An 18203-nucleotide genomic window follows, 5' to 3' on the forward strand; every position below is an offset into this window, starting at 1 on the left:
TCCATGGAATCCATTAGTACGGATAACTCAGAATTTATGCAGTTGTGTTCCCACAGTTACGTATATCCAATAGGGGTCATATGGAACATATTATGCTTGATGAAGAATAATTATCCTCATGAGAAGTTTCCCTGATGTCATCGTGGGGAATCCTGCTCATGTCTAAAATGCAAATAGAAGACAAAGTCCAAGTAAAGATTTAAAAGGGGGAAGCACTTACCATTCTTATTGGGAGATCCAGATTTAGGTCATTACCCTGTGCCTCAGTTTGCCCATGATAAAAATGTATTTTTTTTTTTTTTTTGAGACAGGGTCTCTCTCTGTTTCCCAGGCTAGAGTGCAGTGGCACAATCTCGGCTCACTGCAACCTCCGCCTCCAGGGTTCAAGTGATTCTCCCACCTCAGCCTCCCATGTAGCTGGGATTACAGGTATGTGCCACCACACCTGGCTAATTTTTGTATTTTTAGTAGAGATGGGGTTTTGCCATGTTGGCCAGGCTGGTCTTGAACTCCTGGCCTCAAGTGATCCATCTGCCTTGGCCTCTCAAAGTGCTGCAATTACAGGTGTGAGCCACTGCACCTAACCTATGATGTAATTCTTAATAGTGAGCTAATTCATATACATATATATGTATAGTTAGAGGCAGGGTCTCATTCTTTCACACAGGCTGGACTGCAGTGGCACAATCATGGCTCACTGAAGCTTTGACCTTCCACAAACTCAAGTGATCCTGCCACCTTAGTCTCCCAAATAGTTGGAACCACAGATGCATGCCACCAGGCCTGGCTAATTTTTTATTTTTTCTAGAGGCAAGGCCTCCCTATGTTGACCAGGCTTGTCTCAAACTCTTAGGCTCAAGCAATCCTCCTGCCTATGCCTCCCAAAGTGCTGGGATTACATGCATGAGCCACAGTGTCCTACTCCAATTCATGGATATATATATATATATATGTATGTGTATATATATATATATATATATATGTATATACTTTTTAAAACTATGCCTTTATTAGTAACCATTAAAAGATTTTTTTCCTTTGATAGACAAGTATATGTCATATCCCTAGAAGTGACACAATGAGGTATTTTCACTTGCTATTTTAAAAAAAAAAACTGTTTTTGAAAATACATACTGTGAAAGTAGATTAATACAAGTATCATAGAAGTTATAAGGCTACAGTAAATTTTGATTAAAGCACGATTTTCATTTGGTGAAAGTCTCTTAGATTCCCTAATAGCTTTTGCTATGGCATTGCAAATTGGTTGAATTACAAATGTTTCCTCTTGTTTCAAGATGTTTTCATTTCTAATCTGAAATGATTATTTTCTAAATTAAAAAACTCTCCATAAATTCATGCAAAATTAGGGATGAGTGATAGATAACATATAGAAAAGATGACTTGTGTTTGGAATAATCTTGCCAATTCTATCTCTAAATTACATCTTAAAATTACTTCTGTATTTCTTTATTGCCACCACCCTAGTCTAACCTACCATCATGTCTCTCCTTGATTAACTACAGGAGTTTCCCAGCAGCTTCCTTACCCTCTTTAAGTCAGTCTGTAGACAGTAGTCAAAAGTGATCTTTAAAATCTCTAAATTGGATAACATTACCCACCCTACTTCCAAGCTGATGACTGCAGTTAAATTATATCCATATTCCTTGGCTTGTCTCACAAGATTCCACATACTTCTTCAACTTCACTTCACACAGCTCTCTCCTCACTCTCTAAGCTCAAACCACAGGGTTTTCTTTTATGTCTAACACATCTTTCCTAGCTTTTATCTTCTGGACATCCCACTAACTAAAACAACCTTGTTATGTGCTTTGTGCATCTGTCTCCTTCTTACCCTTCACATCTTAGATTTATGTCACTTCAGTGAAGGCTTCCCTAAAGTCTATCAAAAAATTTTCTATTCAGCATCCTCAGAGCTAATCAAAACTTGAAATTCTTTTTATGTATCTGTTTATTTATATCCCCCACTGGACAGTAAACTCCACAAGTTTCTGACTTCCCCTTAACTGTACACTCAAGTCATAGATGTCCAGGTACATAGCAGATGGTCAATAAAAACGTTTTGTTCAAATGAATGAATAAACCAATGCGCACATACAAGCTGAAAAGAAAGATTAGAGTCATCCTAAAATGGGTCCATTACTTTCTTGTGATGTATTTAATGTTTCTGAAAGTCCAATCACTTCAGAAATTAATGTAGACTAATCTAGGAAGCCTATATAAAGCAATGAGAGTATTAATTTAAAAGTCATTAAATCTCATTGTATATCGGCTCACTCCTCGCAACTTGTTTAATTCTACAAATTATCACAGGCCTATTCCTGGCAATACACTACTCACCAGATACTTCCTCCACTTTCTCCTCAATTGCACATATCACTCGAGATGTAAACTACGGCTGAACTATTCGCTATCTCCACGCTAACGGTGCCTCTATGTTCTTCATCTGCCTCTTCCTGCGTGTGGGCCGAGGCTTGTATTACAGCTCATTTCTTCTTCTAGAAACCTGAAACATTGGCATTGCACTCCTACTTATAACCATAGCAATAGCTTTCATAGGCTACGTACTCCCATGAGGCCAAATATCATTTTGAGGTGCCACAGTAATAACAAATTTATTATCAGCAATTGCATATATTGGAACTAACCTCGTTCAATGAGTCTGAGGCAGATACTCTATTGACAATCCAACCCTCACACGATTCTTCACCCTTCACTTCACCCTACCTTTTATTATCGCAACCCTCACAGCTCTACACCTATTATACCTACACGAAACAGGATCAAATAACCCCTGCGGAATCTCCTCTCACTCTGACAAAATCACCTTTCACCCCTACTACACAGTCAAAGATATTTTAGGCCTAGCCCTTCTCATTCTCATTCTAATAACACTAGTACTATTCTCACCTGACCTTATAAGTGACCAGATAATTACACTCCAGCCAACCCACTAAGCACTCCCCCACACATCAAGCCAGAATGATATTTCCTATTCGCATACGCAATCCTACGATCTGTCCCTAACAAATTAGGAGGGGGATTAGCACTCCTTTTGTCTATCCTCGTCCTAACAATCATACCTATACTCCACAAATCCAAACAACAAAGCATAGCATTCCGCCCACTTAGCCAATTCCTATTATGATCCCTAATCACAATCCTACTAACCCTTACCTGAATCGGAAGCCAACCAGTAAGCCAACCCTTCATTATTATCGGACAAATAGCATCCATTATATATTTCACCACAAGATTATCTAATCTTAATACCACTGGCCTCCCTAATCGAAAACAACCTACTCAAATGAATTTGCCCTTGTAGTACAAATCAATACACCAGTCTTGTAAACCGGAAATGGAAACCTCTCCCTAGGGCAACTCAGAAAGAAAGCACCTAACTTCACTGCCAACACCTGAACCTGGCATTCTAATTTAAACTACTTTCTGTATTCTATTGGTGTGCAACCTTTAAAGAGTTACTTAAGTACTAATCCATTTTAACATGCCCCCATGTAATTCGTGCATTACTGCTAGCCAACATGAATATTATATAGTACTATAAATGTTTAACTGTACATAGCACATACTCTTACATATTTACTAATCATCCTCCAAAACATGCTTTCAAGCAAGAACCCTAATAGATCCATCAACTATAGTACATAACCCCAAGATCCAAAGACCCAGTATGACCCCTAGAATATCAACCGACCAACACGTCATTTACTGTACATAGCACATCACATCATTTACCGGACATAGCACATTTCAGTCAAATACTTTCTCGTCACTATGGATACCCCCTCAGTTAGGTGTCCCTTGTTCACCATCCTCTGTGAAATCAATATCCCACACAAGAGTGCTATTCTCCTCCCTCTGGGCCCATAACTCGTGAGGGTAGCTATAGTGAACTGTATCCAGCATCTGGTTCTTACCTCAGGGCCATAGAACTAAGATCGCCCACACGTTCCCCTGAAATAAGACATCTCGATGGATCACGGGTCTATCACCCTATTAACCAGTCACGGGAGCTCTCCATGCATTTGGTATCTTTTATCTCTGGTCTGCATGCGACCCCATCGCAGAAAGCCGGTCCTGCCACATTACATGCTGCAGCGCCTGTCTTTGATTCCTAGTCCATACCATTATTAATCGCACCTACATTCAATATCCTAGTCCCGCATAAATACCACAAGGTGTTATTTAATTCATGCTTGTAAGACATATTAACGACTAACTACACAACACGCCCCCGTTATGCTACCAAAACCACAATAAATTTTATGTCAAACCCCCCATCCCCCATCTCCGGCCTTCACCCCATAAATTCACTTTTGCCAAACCCCTAAAACAAAAGCCTTAAGTCAACCTGGCCAGACCTTGCATTTTCATCTTTTAGTTTGCACAACTTCAACTGCCATTCCCTCAACTAATAAAAATTTACTTCACCCTACCACTCTTGACCCCATTCTCTCTCTCTTTTCCCAAATATTTACACAATACCAAACCCACACCCTTACCACCACAACCCCAAAGACAGCATTTCATAATTATCTTTCCGTTTATGTAGCTTAATATACCCAAAGCAAGACACTGAAAAAGCCTAGATAGGTCTGCACACCCCATGAACAGAATAGAAAGGTCAGGTTTGATCCTGGCCTTTCTATTAACTCTTAGCAAGATTACACATGCAAGCATCCCCACTCCGGTGAAGACACCCTATAAGTCACCATGACTAAGAGGAGTAAGTATCAAGCACGCACAAAGCAGCTCAAAACACTTTGCTCAGCCACACCCCCACGGGAAACAGCAGTGACAAATCTTTAGCAATAAACGAAAGTTTAACTAAGCTATGCTATATTCAGGATTGGTTAATTTCGTGTCAGCCACCGCGGCCATGCGATTAACCCAAGCTAATAGACACCGGCGTAAATAGTGTTTTAGATCTAATACAATAAAGCTAAACTCCACCTAAATTGTAAAACCTTAGCTGATGTAAAATAAACTACAAAAGTGGCTTTAAAACTTCTGAACACATAATAGCTAAGACTCAAACTGGGATTAGATACCCCACCGAAGTTAATGCTTAGCCTTAAACTTCAATAGTTAGAATAACAAAACTACTCGCCAGAACACTACAAGCAACAGCTTAAAACTCAAAGGACTTGGCGGTGCTTCACATCCCCCTAGAGAAGCCTGTTCTATAATCGATAAACCCCGATCCACCTCACCATCTCTCGCTCAGCCTATACACCGCCATCCTCAGCAAACCCTAACAAAGGTCACAAAGTAAGCGCAAACGCCCACACAAAAACGTTATGCCAAGGTGTAGCTTATGAGATGGGAAAAAATGGGCTACATTTTCTACCCCAGAAAACCCTACGATAGCTTTTATGGAACCTAAAAGTCCAAGGAGGATTTAGTAGTAAATTAAGAATAGCGTGCTTAAATGAATTAGGCCATGAAGCACGCACACACCGCCTGTCACTGTCCTCAAATATATTTAAGGACTAACTTAACTAAACACCCCAACATTTATACAGAGGAGATAAGTCGTAACATGGTAAGTGTACTGGAAGGTGCACTTGGATAAATCAAGGCATAGCTCAACACAAAGCATCCAGCTTACACCCAGAAGATATCAGTATCACTTGATTGCCTTGAGCTAACACTAGCCCAAAAAAATCTAATCAATACTACTACCAAATTAGTATATACTAAACCATTTACACATACAAAAGTATAGGCGATAGAAATTTTACCTCGGCGCTATAGGCACAGTACCACAAAGGAAAGATGAAAAAAAATTAACCAAGCACAAAATAGCAAGGACTCACCCCTATACCTTCTGCATAATGAATTAATTAGAGACCATTTTGCAAAGAGAACTAAAGCCAAATTCCCTGAAACCAGACGAGCTACCCCAAAACAGCTAAAAGAGCACACCCATCTATGTAACAAAATAGTGGGAAGATTTGTGGGTAGAGGTGACAAGCCTACCAAGCCTGGTGATAGCTGGTTATCCAAGATAGAATCTCAGTTAAACCTTAAGTTTACCCGCAGAACCACACAATCCTCCTGTAAACTTAATTGTTAGTCTAAAGAGGGACAGCTCTTTAGACACTAGGAAAAAACCTTATATAGAGAGTAAAAAACTTAACTTCCATAGTTGGCCCAAAAGCAGCCATCAATTAAGAAAGCGTTCAAGCTCAACATTAATTACTTTAAAAATCCCAAGCATCTCACTGAACTCTCCACATCACATTGGATTAATCTATTACACAATAGAAGCAATAATGCTAGTGTGAGTAACATGAACATCTTCTCCACCGCATAAGCCTAAATCAGACCGAAAAACTTCACCGATGCTTAACAGCCTAATATTAATAAATACAAACAAGCCAGTATTACTTATACTGTTAATCCAACACAGGCATGCCTTTAAGGAAAGGTTAAAAAAAGTAAAAGGAACTCAGCAAGCCTAACCCCGCCTGTTTACCAAAAACATCACCTCTAGCATTACCAGTATTAGAGGCACTGCCTGCCCAGTGACACATGTTTAACGGCTGCAGTACCCTGACCGTGCAAAGGTAGCATAATCACTTGTTCTTTAAATAGGGACTTGTATGAATGGCAACACGAGGGTTCAACTGTCTCTTACTTTCAACCAGTGAAATTGACCTGCCAGTGAAGAGGCAGACATAAAATAATAAGACGAGAAGACCCTATGGAGCTTTAATGTATTAATGCAACCAAAACCCACATAAATCTACGGACCCAAACTACTACGCCTGCATTAAAAATTTTGGTTGGGGTGACCTCGGAGCATAATTAAACCTCCGAATAATCTATGCCAAGACTAGATAAGTCAAAGTGCAATGCCCATAATTGATCCATAATTGATACGGGCATATCTTAACTAAAGATAGCTAGTATGCTGGGAATAAAGAAGATCTATCATTTACTTAGTTTGTATACTATAATTGAATTTGAGTTTCTGGTATTACTGAGAACATTTATTAGTACACAAAACTTTGATGACTAAGACCAACATCTACCCATTTATTTCTAGACTTGTTTATTCTTTTTTAAAAAACTAGTAAAAAAAAGAAAAACAGAGCAGGAAATTCAGAAGCTCCATTGTAATGATTGCTTTCAGCCTGTTTCACCAACTTTCACCCCAGCTGTATTTAACCTCCACTCCTTTTTCCATACACCCAGATCTTTCAAATTCTCCCAATTAAGGTTCAAAAACAGTATTTTCCTGGATTAACATCTCACAAAACTCTCTGAGATGGTCTCCGTTTTTTTTTTTTTTTTTTTTTCTATAGTTTTATTCTATTAACTTGGGTATACTTCTACTTTATATAGTGAAACTTTTAAAATCAACTTTTTCATTGATTGTTTTTCTCAACTACATTTGAAGACACTCAAGTTCTGATGCCTTCTATGTATATTGTCAGAGCACCAAAAAACAGCACGGAGCTTATTTGTTTGTACTTGGCGTTGGCTTTCTCAGTGAAGTGGAGCAGCAGTGCTGACCACCAGTAAACAGGCGGCTAATAAACAAAGGTGAAGTAGAGAATGAAATGAGTCAGGGATCCAGCACCATCACATTCCAGATAATCATTGAGATGCAGATGTATGCATTTCATCTGTCCATATTTTATGAGAGACAATGTGTTATTGACAAAGGAGAACTCAAACAATTATTATAGAGCAGGGCTATTAATTCTGGACCTGAGAAAAACCTCCCAAACTGTGTGTGAGTGTTCTCATCTGTTACTCTTCATCCATCTCCTTACCAGAGCTGCTGCAGAAGGAGGGGTCAACAGGTCTTCCATTTTTATCAGAGCAGGCTACTGCTTGAAAGCGCATGCCTTCTCCACATTCTTTGCTGTCTCCTTGTACCCGCAGTCCTCGCTGAGGCTCCCTTCTGCCTTCTGGAAGAATGCAATCTGACCAGTTTCCATAAGGTTGGGATACAAATTCATCACAAGGACATAATTCTGTCTCCACTAGAGGGTAAAGGTCAGCATCCTGGCATTTCTCCTTCTTTCTGCTTTTCCCTGTTCCAACAAGAGACATTGAGATATTAAATGTCTATCTGCTGTTTTGTTAAAAGTCACTCACACTTTTGTATTTGTAAACTTTTAGAATATTAAACCTTAAATAAAATAAAGCCTTTGTTTTCTTCACTCTTTTTCCATGAAAGTAATCCTGAGACAATGAAAACAACTCCCAGAACAACTGTGAAATTCAAGTTAATTTGAAAAATGTAGAAAATGGTTTAATGTTTGAGAGTGGCATAAAATATTTGGAAGATGTTTGCTACAGCTAGAGAATTCCAGTTAATTTATTTAATATTATTTTCTCTATAGTTTGCTGGAAAAAACATATTGATAACCCTGTCCTCATTCTCCTTGACTAATGATTGCCAGGGAACCAACGAAAGCATCTAAGTGGTTAACTCCCTCTCTTTTTAGTAGAGGTCTCTTGCAATGAGATAGATGGACGAAGTTAAACTCATTTTGGTCTCTGCCATCAGGCAGCTCCCAAACATCTATACAAAGAATAAATTGAAATAAATGATCAAGTCATACTGGATAATTTAACCAGAGAAAAAGCTCTTTCATTTTGAGAGATTCTTCTAACTTAAGTATTCTGGAATATGACTTTACCTTACCAATTCACTTTGATGGACCTGTTAGCTGTGGTCCCAACTCTGAGTAAGACAATGCAGTGTCATTTTTCACAGTCATAAACACTTGGTAATCATGTTTAGTGGATTCTGAATCAGCCTGTAACTTGATTCAACTTTGCTGTCAACACGATTCCTCTAGATTACTAAAAATTTTCTTAGATCTAATAATTCCACCTTTTGTTTTCTCATTAGTTAGTCATTAGCTAGAGTCATGGCTGATTATAAAATATATAAGCAGTTTTATTGGTCTATTTTCTATGTTTATGGCTGTTCTGAAAATGCCTGATACAAGCTGATTGATGCATGGGCTACTTTCTCATTGCTACATCGTTTGCATTACATATAATTCTAGAGTTGTTGACAGGATGATTGGCTCTATGGTCTGCCATGATGCTTATATTTGCAATAAATAAGAATTTCTAGGCTGGGCATGGTGGCTCACAACACCTGTAATCCCAGCACTTTGGGAGGCTGCTGCAGGAGGATTACTTGAGATCAGGAGTTCAAGACCAGCCTGGCCAACATAGGGAAACCCCATCTCTACTAAAAACACAAAAATGAGTCAAGTGTGGTGGCATGCACCTGTAATCCCAGCTACTCAAGAGGAAGAGGCAGGAGAATCGCTTGACCACAGGAGGCAGAGGTTGCAGTGAGCCGAGATCGCATCACTGCACTCTAGCCTGGGTGATAGAGTGAGACTATGTCTCAAAAAAGAAAAAAAGAAAAAAAAAGAATTTCTGCAGGACCTGTAGTTGATCTGGTAGTAGATTCAGCTATACTTCTGATAGAAGGTATTCACTTGCCTCTACCATTAGGACACTAGAATAAGTCTGAAAAGCACAGCCTCCATCACAGCCATGAAAATGTACTGGCTGAGAGATATATCAGTAATTAGTGAGTGGCTCCTTCCTATTAGCATTTAGCAAGTTCAAGACCTCCCTGTTTTCAAACTTCCATAAAATATTGTTGAATCTCTCAGTCTCCATCTCTTCAGTTTCATTTCTCTTCTAAATCCACTTAACCCTGGATTCTGTCTACTTATTTCTGGAAACCACTGTTATCAAGCGAGCAACAAACAACAACAAAAACAAGAAACAAAGCCAAAGCCCTGGAATATCTTTGATTCCTTATCTTTCAGGTCTAATCACTCAATGATAGTTCAGAGTGTTGACTACACTTTCATTCTTGAAATATTCTTTCCAAGCTCCATCGTAACATATCTTTTTGTTCCTCACTCTCACCGCATGCCCCCACCTCTCTCTTGCCATATATTATTTATTTTTACTTGGTAAACTATTTTTCTTCTCTACCTCTCTTAAACTGATGGGGTTCCCCAAGGCACCATCTTAGGTTCGTCTCTCTTTTGATTCTACAACTTCACTCGTTTGAAGAGTTTAAATTATCATCCATATTTCTTCAATTTTAAATTAATGTCTTCATTCAAGATTTCTTGCTCAAGCTTCTAATCCATAGACTGAAAAATCTACACCTAAAGAACCAATCACACCCATTCTCTTTACATCACCTTTCTTTCTCCTGTGTTTCTCAATTCTACCAATATCACCAAGTTAAAAGTTGGAATGTTCTGAATTATTCTGTTGAACCCCCTACATCTGATTAATGACAAAGGCATAGCACTTCAAATGCTTAAAGATTCATTGCATCAGTCCATTTGTTTCCATTCCAATGGGTGTCACCCATGTTTAGCCCCACCTGCAAATCTGCAGCTGAAATTACAGCAGATTCCTCCAAGATCTTGTTGCCGTCATACCTCTATACCTTCAATCTGTCCACCACATTGCAGTCAGAGCCAGCTTTCAAAGTACAAATCTCATCAAATCACTTGTCCACTGAAAACTCTGCCGTGGCTTACCATAGTACAGAATGAAGTCCAGGCTCTTTCCCTAGGGTCATTAAGGACCTATATGATTTGTGCCCATTTGTATCTGCCTCTGGCCTACATTGTACCACTCTGCCTCTAGCACGTTACGATACAGTCATAGTGAGCCTCTTTCAGTTCCTAGAAATTACTCATTTTGCTTCTGGCCTTTGTATGCTTACTCCAGAAATTTCCACAATTTCTATCATCCTTCCATAGGCTAGCTAACACCTCCTTCTTCTTCACATTAAAACTCACGGGTTACTCCCTCCAGAAAACCATCCTTGAACATGGAAGAATGTTTAGTGAGATGCAATGTTGCTGGCTTTGAAGATGGAGGGGAATGTGAGCCAAGGACATGCACAGCCTCTGCAAGCTTGAAAATGAAAGGAAACCATTGTCCCCTGAAGCCTACAGAGAGAAATGCAGCCTTACCAACATCTTGTCTTTATTTAGATCTGTGAAACACTATAGACCTGTAAAATAATAAATCTGTGCTGCTTTAAGCCAGCAATGTTGTGATAATTTGTTACAACAATAGGATTTGTTTCAATACCTCACCCAATACAACAGCTACTATAGCAGAAACTAAACTGTAATTATATCCAGTAAAAATCTTGCCATATTTCCAATTACACTGTAAGCTCTCTTAAGTTAGGATCATGTCTATTGATTCCCTTTTGGTATTACCAAGGACTAGCACACATAAGCGGTAAACAAAAAAATATTCGTTGAATAATTGAGAAAAGGAAGTTGTAAAACAAAAGAAAAAGAAAAAGATAAAGGAGAAGGAGGAAGGAGAAAAAAAGAGAATGAGAGGGAGGAGAAAAACCTAAAGAAAAAAATATTCGGCCGGGCGCGGTGGCTCAAGCCTGTAATCCCAGCACTTTGGGAGGCCGAGACGGGTGGATCACGAGGTCAGGAGATCGAGACCATCCTGGCTAACACGGTGAAACCCCGTCTCTACTAAAAATACAAAAACTAGCTGGGCGAGGTGGCGGGCGCCTGTAGTCCCAGCTACTCGGGAGGCTGAGGCAGGAGAATGGCGTAAACCCGGGAGGCGGAGCTTGCAGTGAGCTGAGATCCGGCCACTGCACTCCAGTCCGGGAGACAGAGCGAGACTCCGCCTCAAAAAAAAAAAAAAAAAAAAAAAATATTCATCTACAAGGTGACCAGAAATTACCAGCAGAACAAATATTCTGTACAAATATGTGCTGCCTCTATGTTTATGATATCCTTATTAATTACATAGCATCACTGTTTGATGAAGGATTTAAGCAAGTTAATGCAGATACGGTTGTCACAATAAGAAACAAATTATCAGTGGTCCTTTACTTTGATTATATACTAATCAAAGTCAGCATTAACCTTTGGATTCAGAACAAGTTAATATTAAAAATCAATCCCTAGTACAATTCTAAAGACTTTTCTTCCTTAAGTCAGAATATGTACTAGTTATCTAGTTATTATAAATAAATATCTGTATATTATATTCCATATAATATATATAAAACCTGGATAGGTTTTCTATCTAATAAATGGAATATTCTTGGCATTCTATAAACAATTGCTTTAAATACTATTGAGTCTAAAACGTGTGATGACATAGTTTGGGTACAACATACAGAATGCTCAGTGAATTAAAGCCTCTTGTTACAAATGGACAAAAGAAGGTTAAATATCCTGTATGGCCCCATATTCAATGAAGTGGCTTGTATTTATGTTTATATGTTTTAGTGTGTGTGTTTGTGTTAAAGAGAGAAAGAATCACATGGCTTTGGAGTTTGAGTCCAAGGCTTTCAGTAGCATTCATGTTAGAGATTGTTTACTGCATTTACTACCAAATTACTTAGGGATAACAAAATACAAGCATTAGTTTCACGACAATAAAAATAAGTCTTGAAAAGTGAAAATATTTCAATTCACTAGTGGGATTTTTTTTCAACAGTGATATTAAATGATTCATTTTACTGTTTTGTTTTTTTTTTAAACTCATGTATTTCATGAAATTGCTAACTTGTTTTGGTGCCACATAGACATAAAGATACACAAAGGTCAATTAGCCACCTGAAAGTACAGCCATTAATAATTTAGAAAAGAAATTTCAAACAATCTTTTAGTATGAGTAATTTTTAGATTAGAGTTTACAGAAAAAAAAGTATAGCTATTCTTCAATATTTATATAAAAGGAACATTTTAAATAAAAGTCAAATTCATTGGAGTTTTAACAATTTATAACATAAATGGTGCTGGTTGTAAAATGAATAAATATCCTAGGCTTTTCAATATTTTCCATTTTCATTATGTAGGTGTAAACTATCATCAATAAACTTTCAAGAAAAAAGAAAAAAACTGGCCACTAATTAAAAACTTCCTTTCTCTCTACAGGAAATTCTCTCTCATCTCAAGTATATAAAGAGTTGCCGAGTAATGGCTTCTGATGCATTATGTTTGTATAGGCAAACAAAGTTTCATTAATTGGCCCCTGAACTTCAAATATTCCTGTCACATACATTCTATCTCATTGTGTTGTTTTTCTATGAGAAATTTGTTGTATCTTAGAAACAAGCAATGTTGCATAAAATTATGTGGCACACATTTTTGTGGAAGATAGGGCACGAAGCACAGAATTTCTTGTTTGGTGTTTCTGTTTATGGTTATGCATTTCACCTACGCTTACAAATGGACTTCCAGTTTGTGTGCAGAAATCCCATTAAAGGCTCTAGTGGATTACTTAAATCCGTAATAGTGATTTCAAGTCGAAATGTGATCAGGTAAGCAATGCATTCGGACAAAAGAGTGTTGAAACCAACAGAATTAGCACTTCAACTGCTCATGAGAACAAATGGTCATCTGTGCTTAATTCTCCAAAGTCAACACCAATTTCATTATCTCAATGATTATTCTGGCATTTTCCTTTGGTTCTTCGTTTTCTGCATATACAAATGCATAAGAAGTTAAGAGAAGTTGTGGGATATTTATCTAGGCAAGTAGTAAAATACACTAGTGCATCAATTATTTGCATACTGCAGGCAAAAAATGCCCCCAGAATTCAATTAAACAATTAGTTGCTTTAATTTCCATTAAATTTTGCAGCTGAAAACAGAACTCACAATTAATATCACAAAAGCAGAATCAGTCCATGTAATTTGATTTTTGCCTTACACTAGTAAAATTTTAAAATGTTAAATTGCTTATAAGATAACGGCAAAAGACAATGATGTCAGTTAGATCTGTTTTGGATCATCTTTCCAAATCGGTGATTGCCTTCAAGCTCACTGAGATCCTGGCATGATAGCACAGGACAAACTTTGCCATTACCTACTCAAAAGAAGTTAGTGAATAAAATGCCTTTTATGACTGCAAAGATTATAAAACTATATAGAGAGGAACTTGATAGCTATAAAATAGTTCACATCTTTCATTCATTTTGCAAACACTAATTGAGTACATGTTACATACCAGGCACTGTTCTGAGTTTGAAGACATGTATTGAGGAATGGAGAGAGAGGGAGAGACCTGATGCAAATTCCTGTCCTTTGGACCTCACATTCTACACAAAAGATCCAGAGATGTTCAGCTTGCCTGATGCTAAAGTGTAAAACGCACACTATACCTGTGAGCTGTCGCCGCCTACTTTTTGTGGCTTCACAGTTCGTGGAGCAGGGTGTAAACTTGGACCAAGCAGTGAAGGTGCAGTCTTCTCGACATGGGACCGTGCATTCTTGCACAAGGGGAGGCATGCCATTTGTCTGCTTGAGGCACTCCATCATTTCTGCCGACTGGTTGTCATCAGAGACGCATGAGACAGCTGAAAAAAAGCATGGATTCTTTTGTTATTATTTTGATTAAATCACTCAGCTGCTGGTTCTTTGACAAGACAGCAGAAACCCCCAAGGTTTAAAAACTTGGGTTTCACGAATGGTGCAAATTGTGTTCAACATAGCTAACCTTATTTCTGTCTGGAAATTAAATTTTTATTGTTGCCATTGGAGGTATTTGAGGATTTAATTGGTTTCATTATTAATCCAAACCCTGCATTGACAGCAACCAAAATAACTTCCAGTAATTTATTGTACTTCCTGCTCCTCAGTATCTAATCTCTAGAGATGATATAAAACTAAGAAAGGGAATCTATAAGAGTAAGATGAGGACACAAAAAGGACAAAACCACTTTTAAAAAATCATATAGACTCCTCCTAGATGTGATTTTTTTTTTGCTTGTTTAGATGGCACTTAGAGAATTAGACCTATTTGCACTTCACAGTCAGTATTTTTAAAGGAATTTCTGCTCTCTGTAAATAAACATTTTTCTCCTTATTTTCAGGAACCAGTTAAAATTTTTCATTTTTTTCAAGCACAAGCATAATCTATTCAGATCATTTCCACTGCAAATATCTTTTATTTTTTAATTTTTATTTTTCCATAAGTTATTGGGGTACAGGTGGTATTCGGTTACATAAATTCTTTAGTGGAGATTTGTGAGAACCTGGTACACCCATCACCCAAGCAGTACACACTACACCCTATTTGTTGTCTTTTATTCCTCGCCCCCTCCCATTGTTCCCACCAAGTTCCCACCAAGTTTATATATACATTTATATATATATGTATATATAAACATATGTGTGGGTGTCTGTGTATATATATATATATTCATTGTCAGAGTTTCTTTATCCACTCATTGATTGATGGGCATTTGGGTTGGTTCCATGATTTTGCTATTGTGACTCGTGCTGCTATAAACATGCATGTGCAAGTATCTTTTTCGAATAATGACTTCTTTTCCTCTGGGTAGATACCGAGCAGTGGGATTGCTGGACCAAATGGTAATTCTACTTTTAGTTCTTTATAGCTTTTTTAGTCGTTTATAGCTTTTCAAAGTTTCTCATACACACTTTTTCAACTAGGAACTCTCTAGTCATTCCTTAAAATAATAATCTTGAGGTAACACATTTCTAAAATTTTGTTTAAATTTTTATTGAATTCTTTGGACGAATGCCATTTATTTTGTTTTATTTTATGAATGACTGCACAATATTTTGGTGTATCCTTTTCACTCTGGTTAATTATAGACTCTAAAAGAATATACATTTATATTATCTAGATCAACATTTCTCCACCTTGGAACCATTGAAAATTTAGATTGGACAGTTTTATGTGGGTGTGTAAATGGATGTTGTGCGTGGTGAGATATGTAGCAGCATCTCTGGCCTCTACCCATTAGATGCCAGTAGCATACACCCCTCTTAACTGGTGACAATCAAAACTCTCTCCAGGCATTGCCAAATGTTCCCTTGGGGTCAAAATTGCCCCAGTTGAAAACAACTCTTCTAATTCTTAACCATGGATGTATATGAGGATACACAGATTCCATGGTACCATTTCAGATCTGCCGTATCAACATCTCTGGGTGAGAAAGCAGGGAATATCTTTGTGTTTAAATGGCCCACGTAATTCTGGTCTACCCTGTCTACCAACTACCCATATTTGGCATGATGCCTTAGACATGCTGTGTGTTAATGGATATTTGCTGAATTCATCATTCTAAAGAAATCACAGTTTAGGATCACCTTTTTTACAGTTTTTTAAAATCTACTATGTGAAAGGAACAAAAAGACCACAGCTTAGGATCACGTTGTTAAAAAAACTTTTTATATAAACTTCTCTTACGCAGGGTAAGTGTACATAGGGGCTCCTTTCAGATGCCCACTCTTCTTGTATTCTGAATTTATTTCTTTATTCTGAGCACATCAGATAATACGTCTGTCTGAACACCATCAATCTATATATATATATAGATTGGTGAAAGACAATATTTTGGTGTATCCTTTTCACTCTGGTTAATTATAGACTCTCAAAGAATATATATTTATATTATCTAGATCAACATTTCTCAACCTTGGAACCACTGTCTTGGTGAAAGACAAACCCATCTAATGCTTTAGAAGCAAGGAATTAGCTAAGATGACAATGGATGCATACACAATACTTCCCAGTTTGTACATCTGCTCTGTGGCAGGTGGAGCTATTCATTCATTCAGAATATTTTTTGTTTTTGTTTTTACACACGTCGCAGGAACAAAATCCATCACACATCAAGCCAACATCACCTGCATTTTCTTTGTTGGGAATATTGCAGCCATTAATGATGAATACAGCAAAACATTTTATCTTAAGTAGGGTACAAGCAAATGTTCTTTGAATTGCTTGTTTAGATAACCAATTTAGAGTCAATTTAGAGAACTTTTATCTTGCCAAGTTAATTTTTTTTTCCAAACTGACAATGCACTGAAAAACATGAAGACACATTTTAAATACTTTCAAAAGCATTACTATGTGAAATTTAAACCTTTTTTTTTGTTTTTGTTTTTGAGATGGAGTTTCGCTTCATTGCACAGGCTGGAGTGCAGTGGTGCGATCTCAGCTCATTGCAACCTCTGCCTCCTGGGTTCATGCAATTCTCATGCCTTAGCCTCCAGAGTAGCTGGGATTACAAGTGTCCACCATGCCCGGCTAATTTTTTTGTATTTTTAGTAGAGATGGGGTTTCATTATGTTGGCCAGGCTGGTCTCAAATTCATTACCTCAAGTTATCTGCCCACTTCGACCTCCCAAAGTGTTGGGATTACAGGTGTGAGCCAACACACGTGGCTGAAATTTAAACCTCTTGACATATATAAAAAACATTTTTTTCAATTACAATAAATTATTTTAGAATATTTTATTACATAATTTCTTTTGAATATGTTTATAATTTAACAGCTATGATAAACCAAACTGAATGATGTTTTCAAGTTCTAGAAAGTATCTAACTTAGAATACACTGCATATTGGGGGCGGAGCAAGATGGCCGAATAGGAACAGCTCCAGTCTCCAACTCCCAGCATGAGTGACACAGAAGACCGGTGATTTCTGCATTTTCAACTGAGGTACTGGGTTTATCTCACTAGGGAGTGCTGGATAATTGGTGCTGGTCAGCTGCTGCAGCCTGACCAGTGAGAGCTGAAGCAGGGCGAGGCATCGCCTCACCTGGGAAGCGCAAGGGGGAAGGGAATCCCTTTTCCTAGCCAGGGGAACTGAGACACACAACACCTGGAAAATTGGGTAACTCCCACCCCAATACTGCGCTTTAAGCAAATGGGCACACCAGGAGCTTATATACCACACATGGCAGGGAGGGTCCCACGCCCACAGAGCCTCCCTCATTCCTAGCACAGCAGTCTGCAATCTAACTGCAAGGCAGCAGCGAGGCTGGGGGAGGGGCGCCCGCCATTGCTGAGGCTTAAGTAGGTAAACAAAGCCGCTGGGAAGCTCAAACTGGGTGGAGCTCACAGCAGCTCAAGGAAACCTGCCTGTCTCTGTAGACTCCACCTCTGGGGACAGGGCACAGCTAAAAAAACAACAGGGAAAGCAGCAGAGGCCTGTGCAGACCCGAATGACTCTCTCTGACAGCTTTGAAGAGAGCAGTGGATCTCCCAACACGGAGGTTGAGATCTGAGAATGGACAGACTGCCTGCTCAAGTGGGTCCCTGACCCCTGAGTAGCCTAACTGGGAGACATCCCCCACTAGGGGCAGACTGACACCCCACACCTCACA

The 18203-nt window shown here is 38.4% G+C and overlaps 1 protein-coding gene across 1 annotated transcript in view; it reads right to left on the minus strand.

Annotated features, from left to right (window-relative positions):
* THSD7B (thrombospondin type 1 domain containing 7B) overlaps positions 1 to 18203 on the minus strand; it is a 927497-nt gene that overhangs the window by 270666 nt on the left and 638628 nt on the right. Inside the window, 2 exon segments of the mRNA XM_033231647.1 lie at positions 7827 to 8090; positions 14221 to 14415. Of these exon segments, the coding sequence (XP_033087538.1) occupies positions 7827 to 8090; positions 14221 to 14415 (459 nt within the window).

This window comes from Trachypithecus francoisi, unplaced genomic scaffold (assembly GCF_009764315.1).
Source record: "Trachypithecus francoisi isolate TF-2019V2 unplaced genomic scaffold, Tfra_2.0 Lachesis_group13, whole genome shotgun sequence".
Taxonomy (NCBI): Eukaryota; Metazoa; Chordata; class Mammalia; order Primates; family Cercopithecidae; genus Trachypithecus; species Trachypithecus francoisi.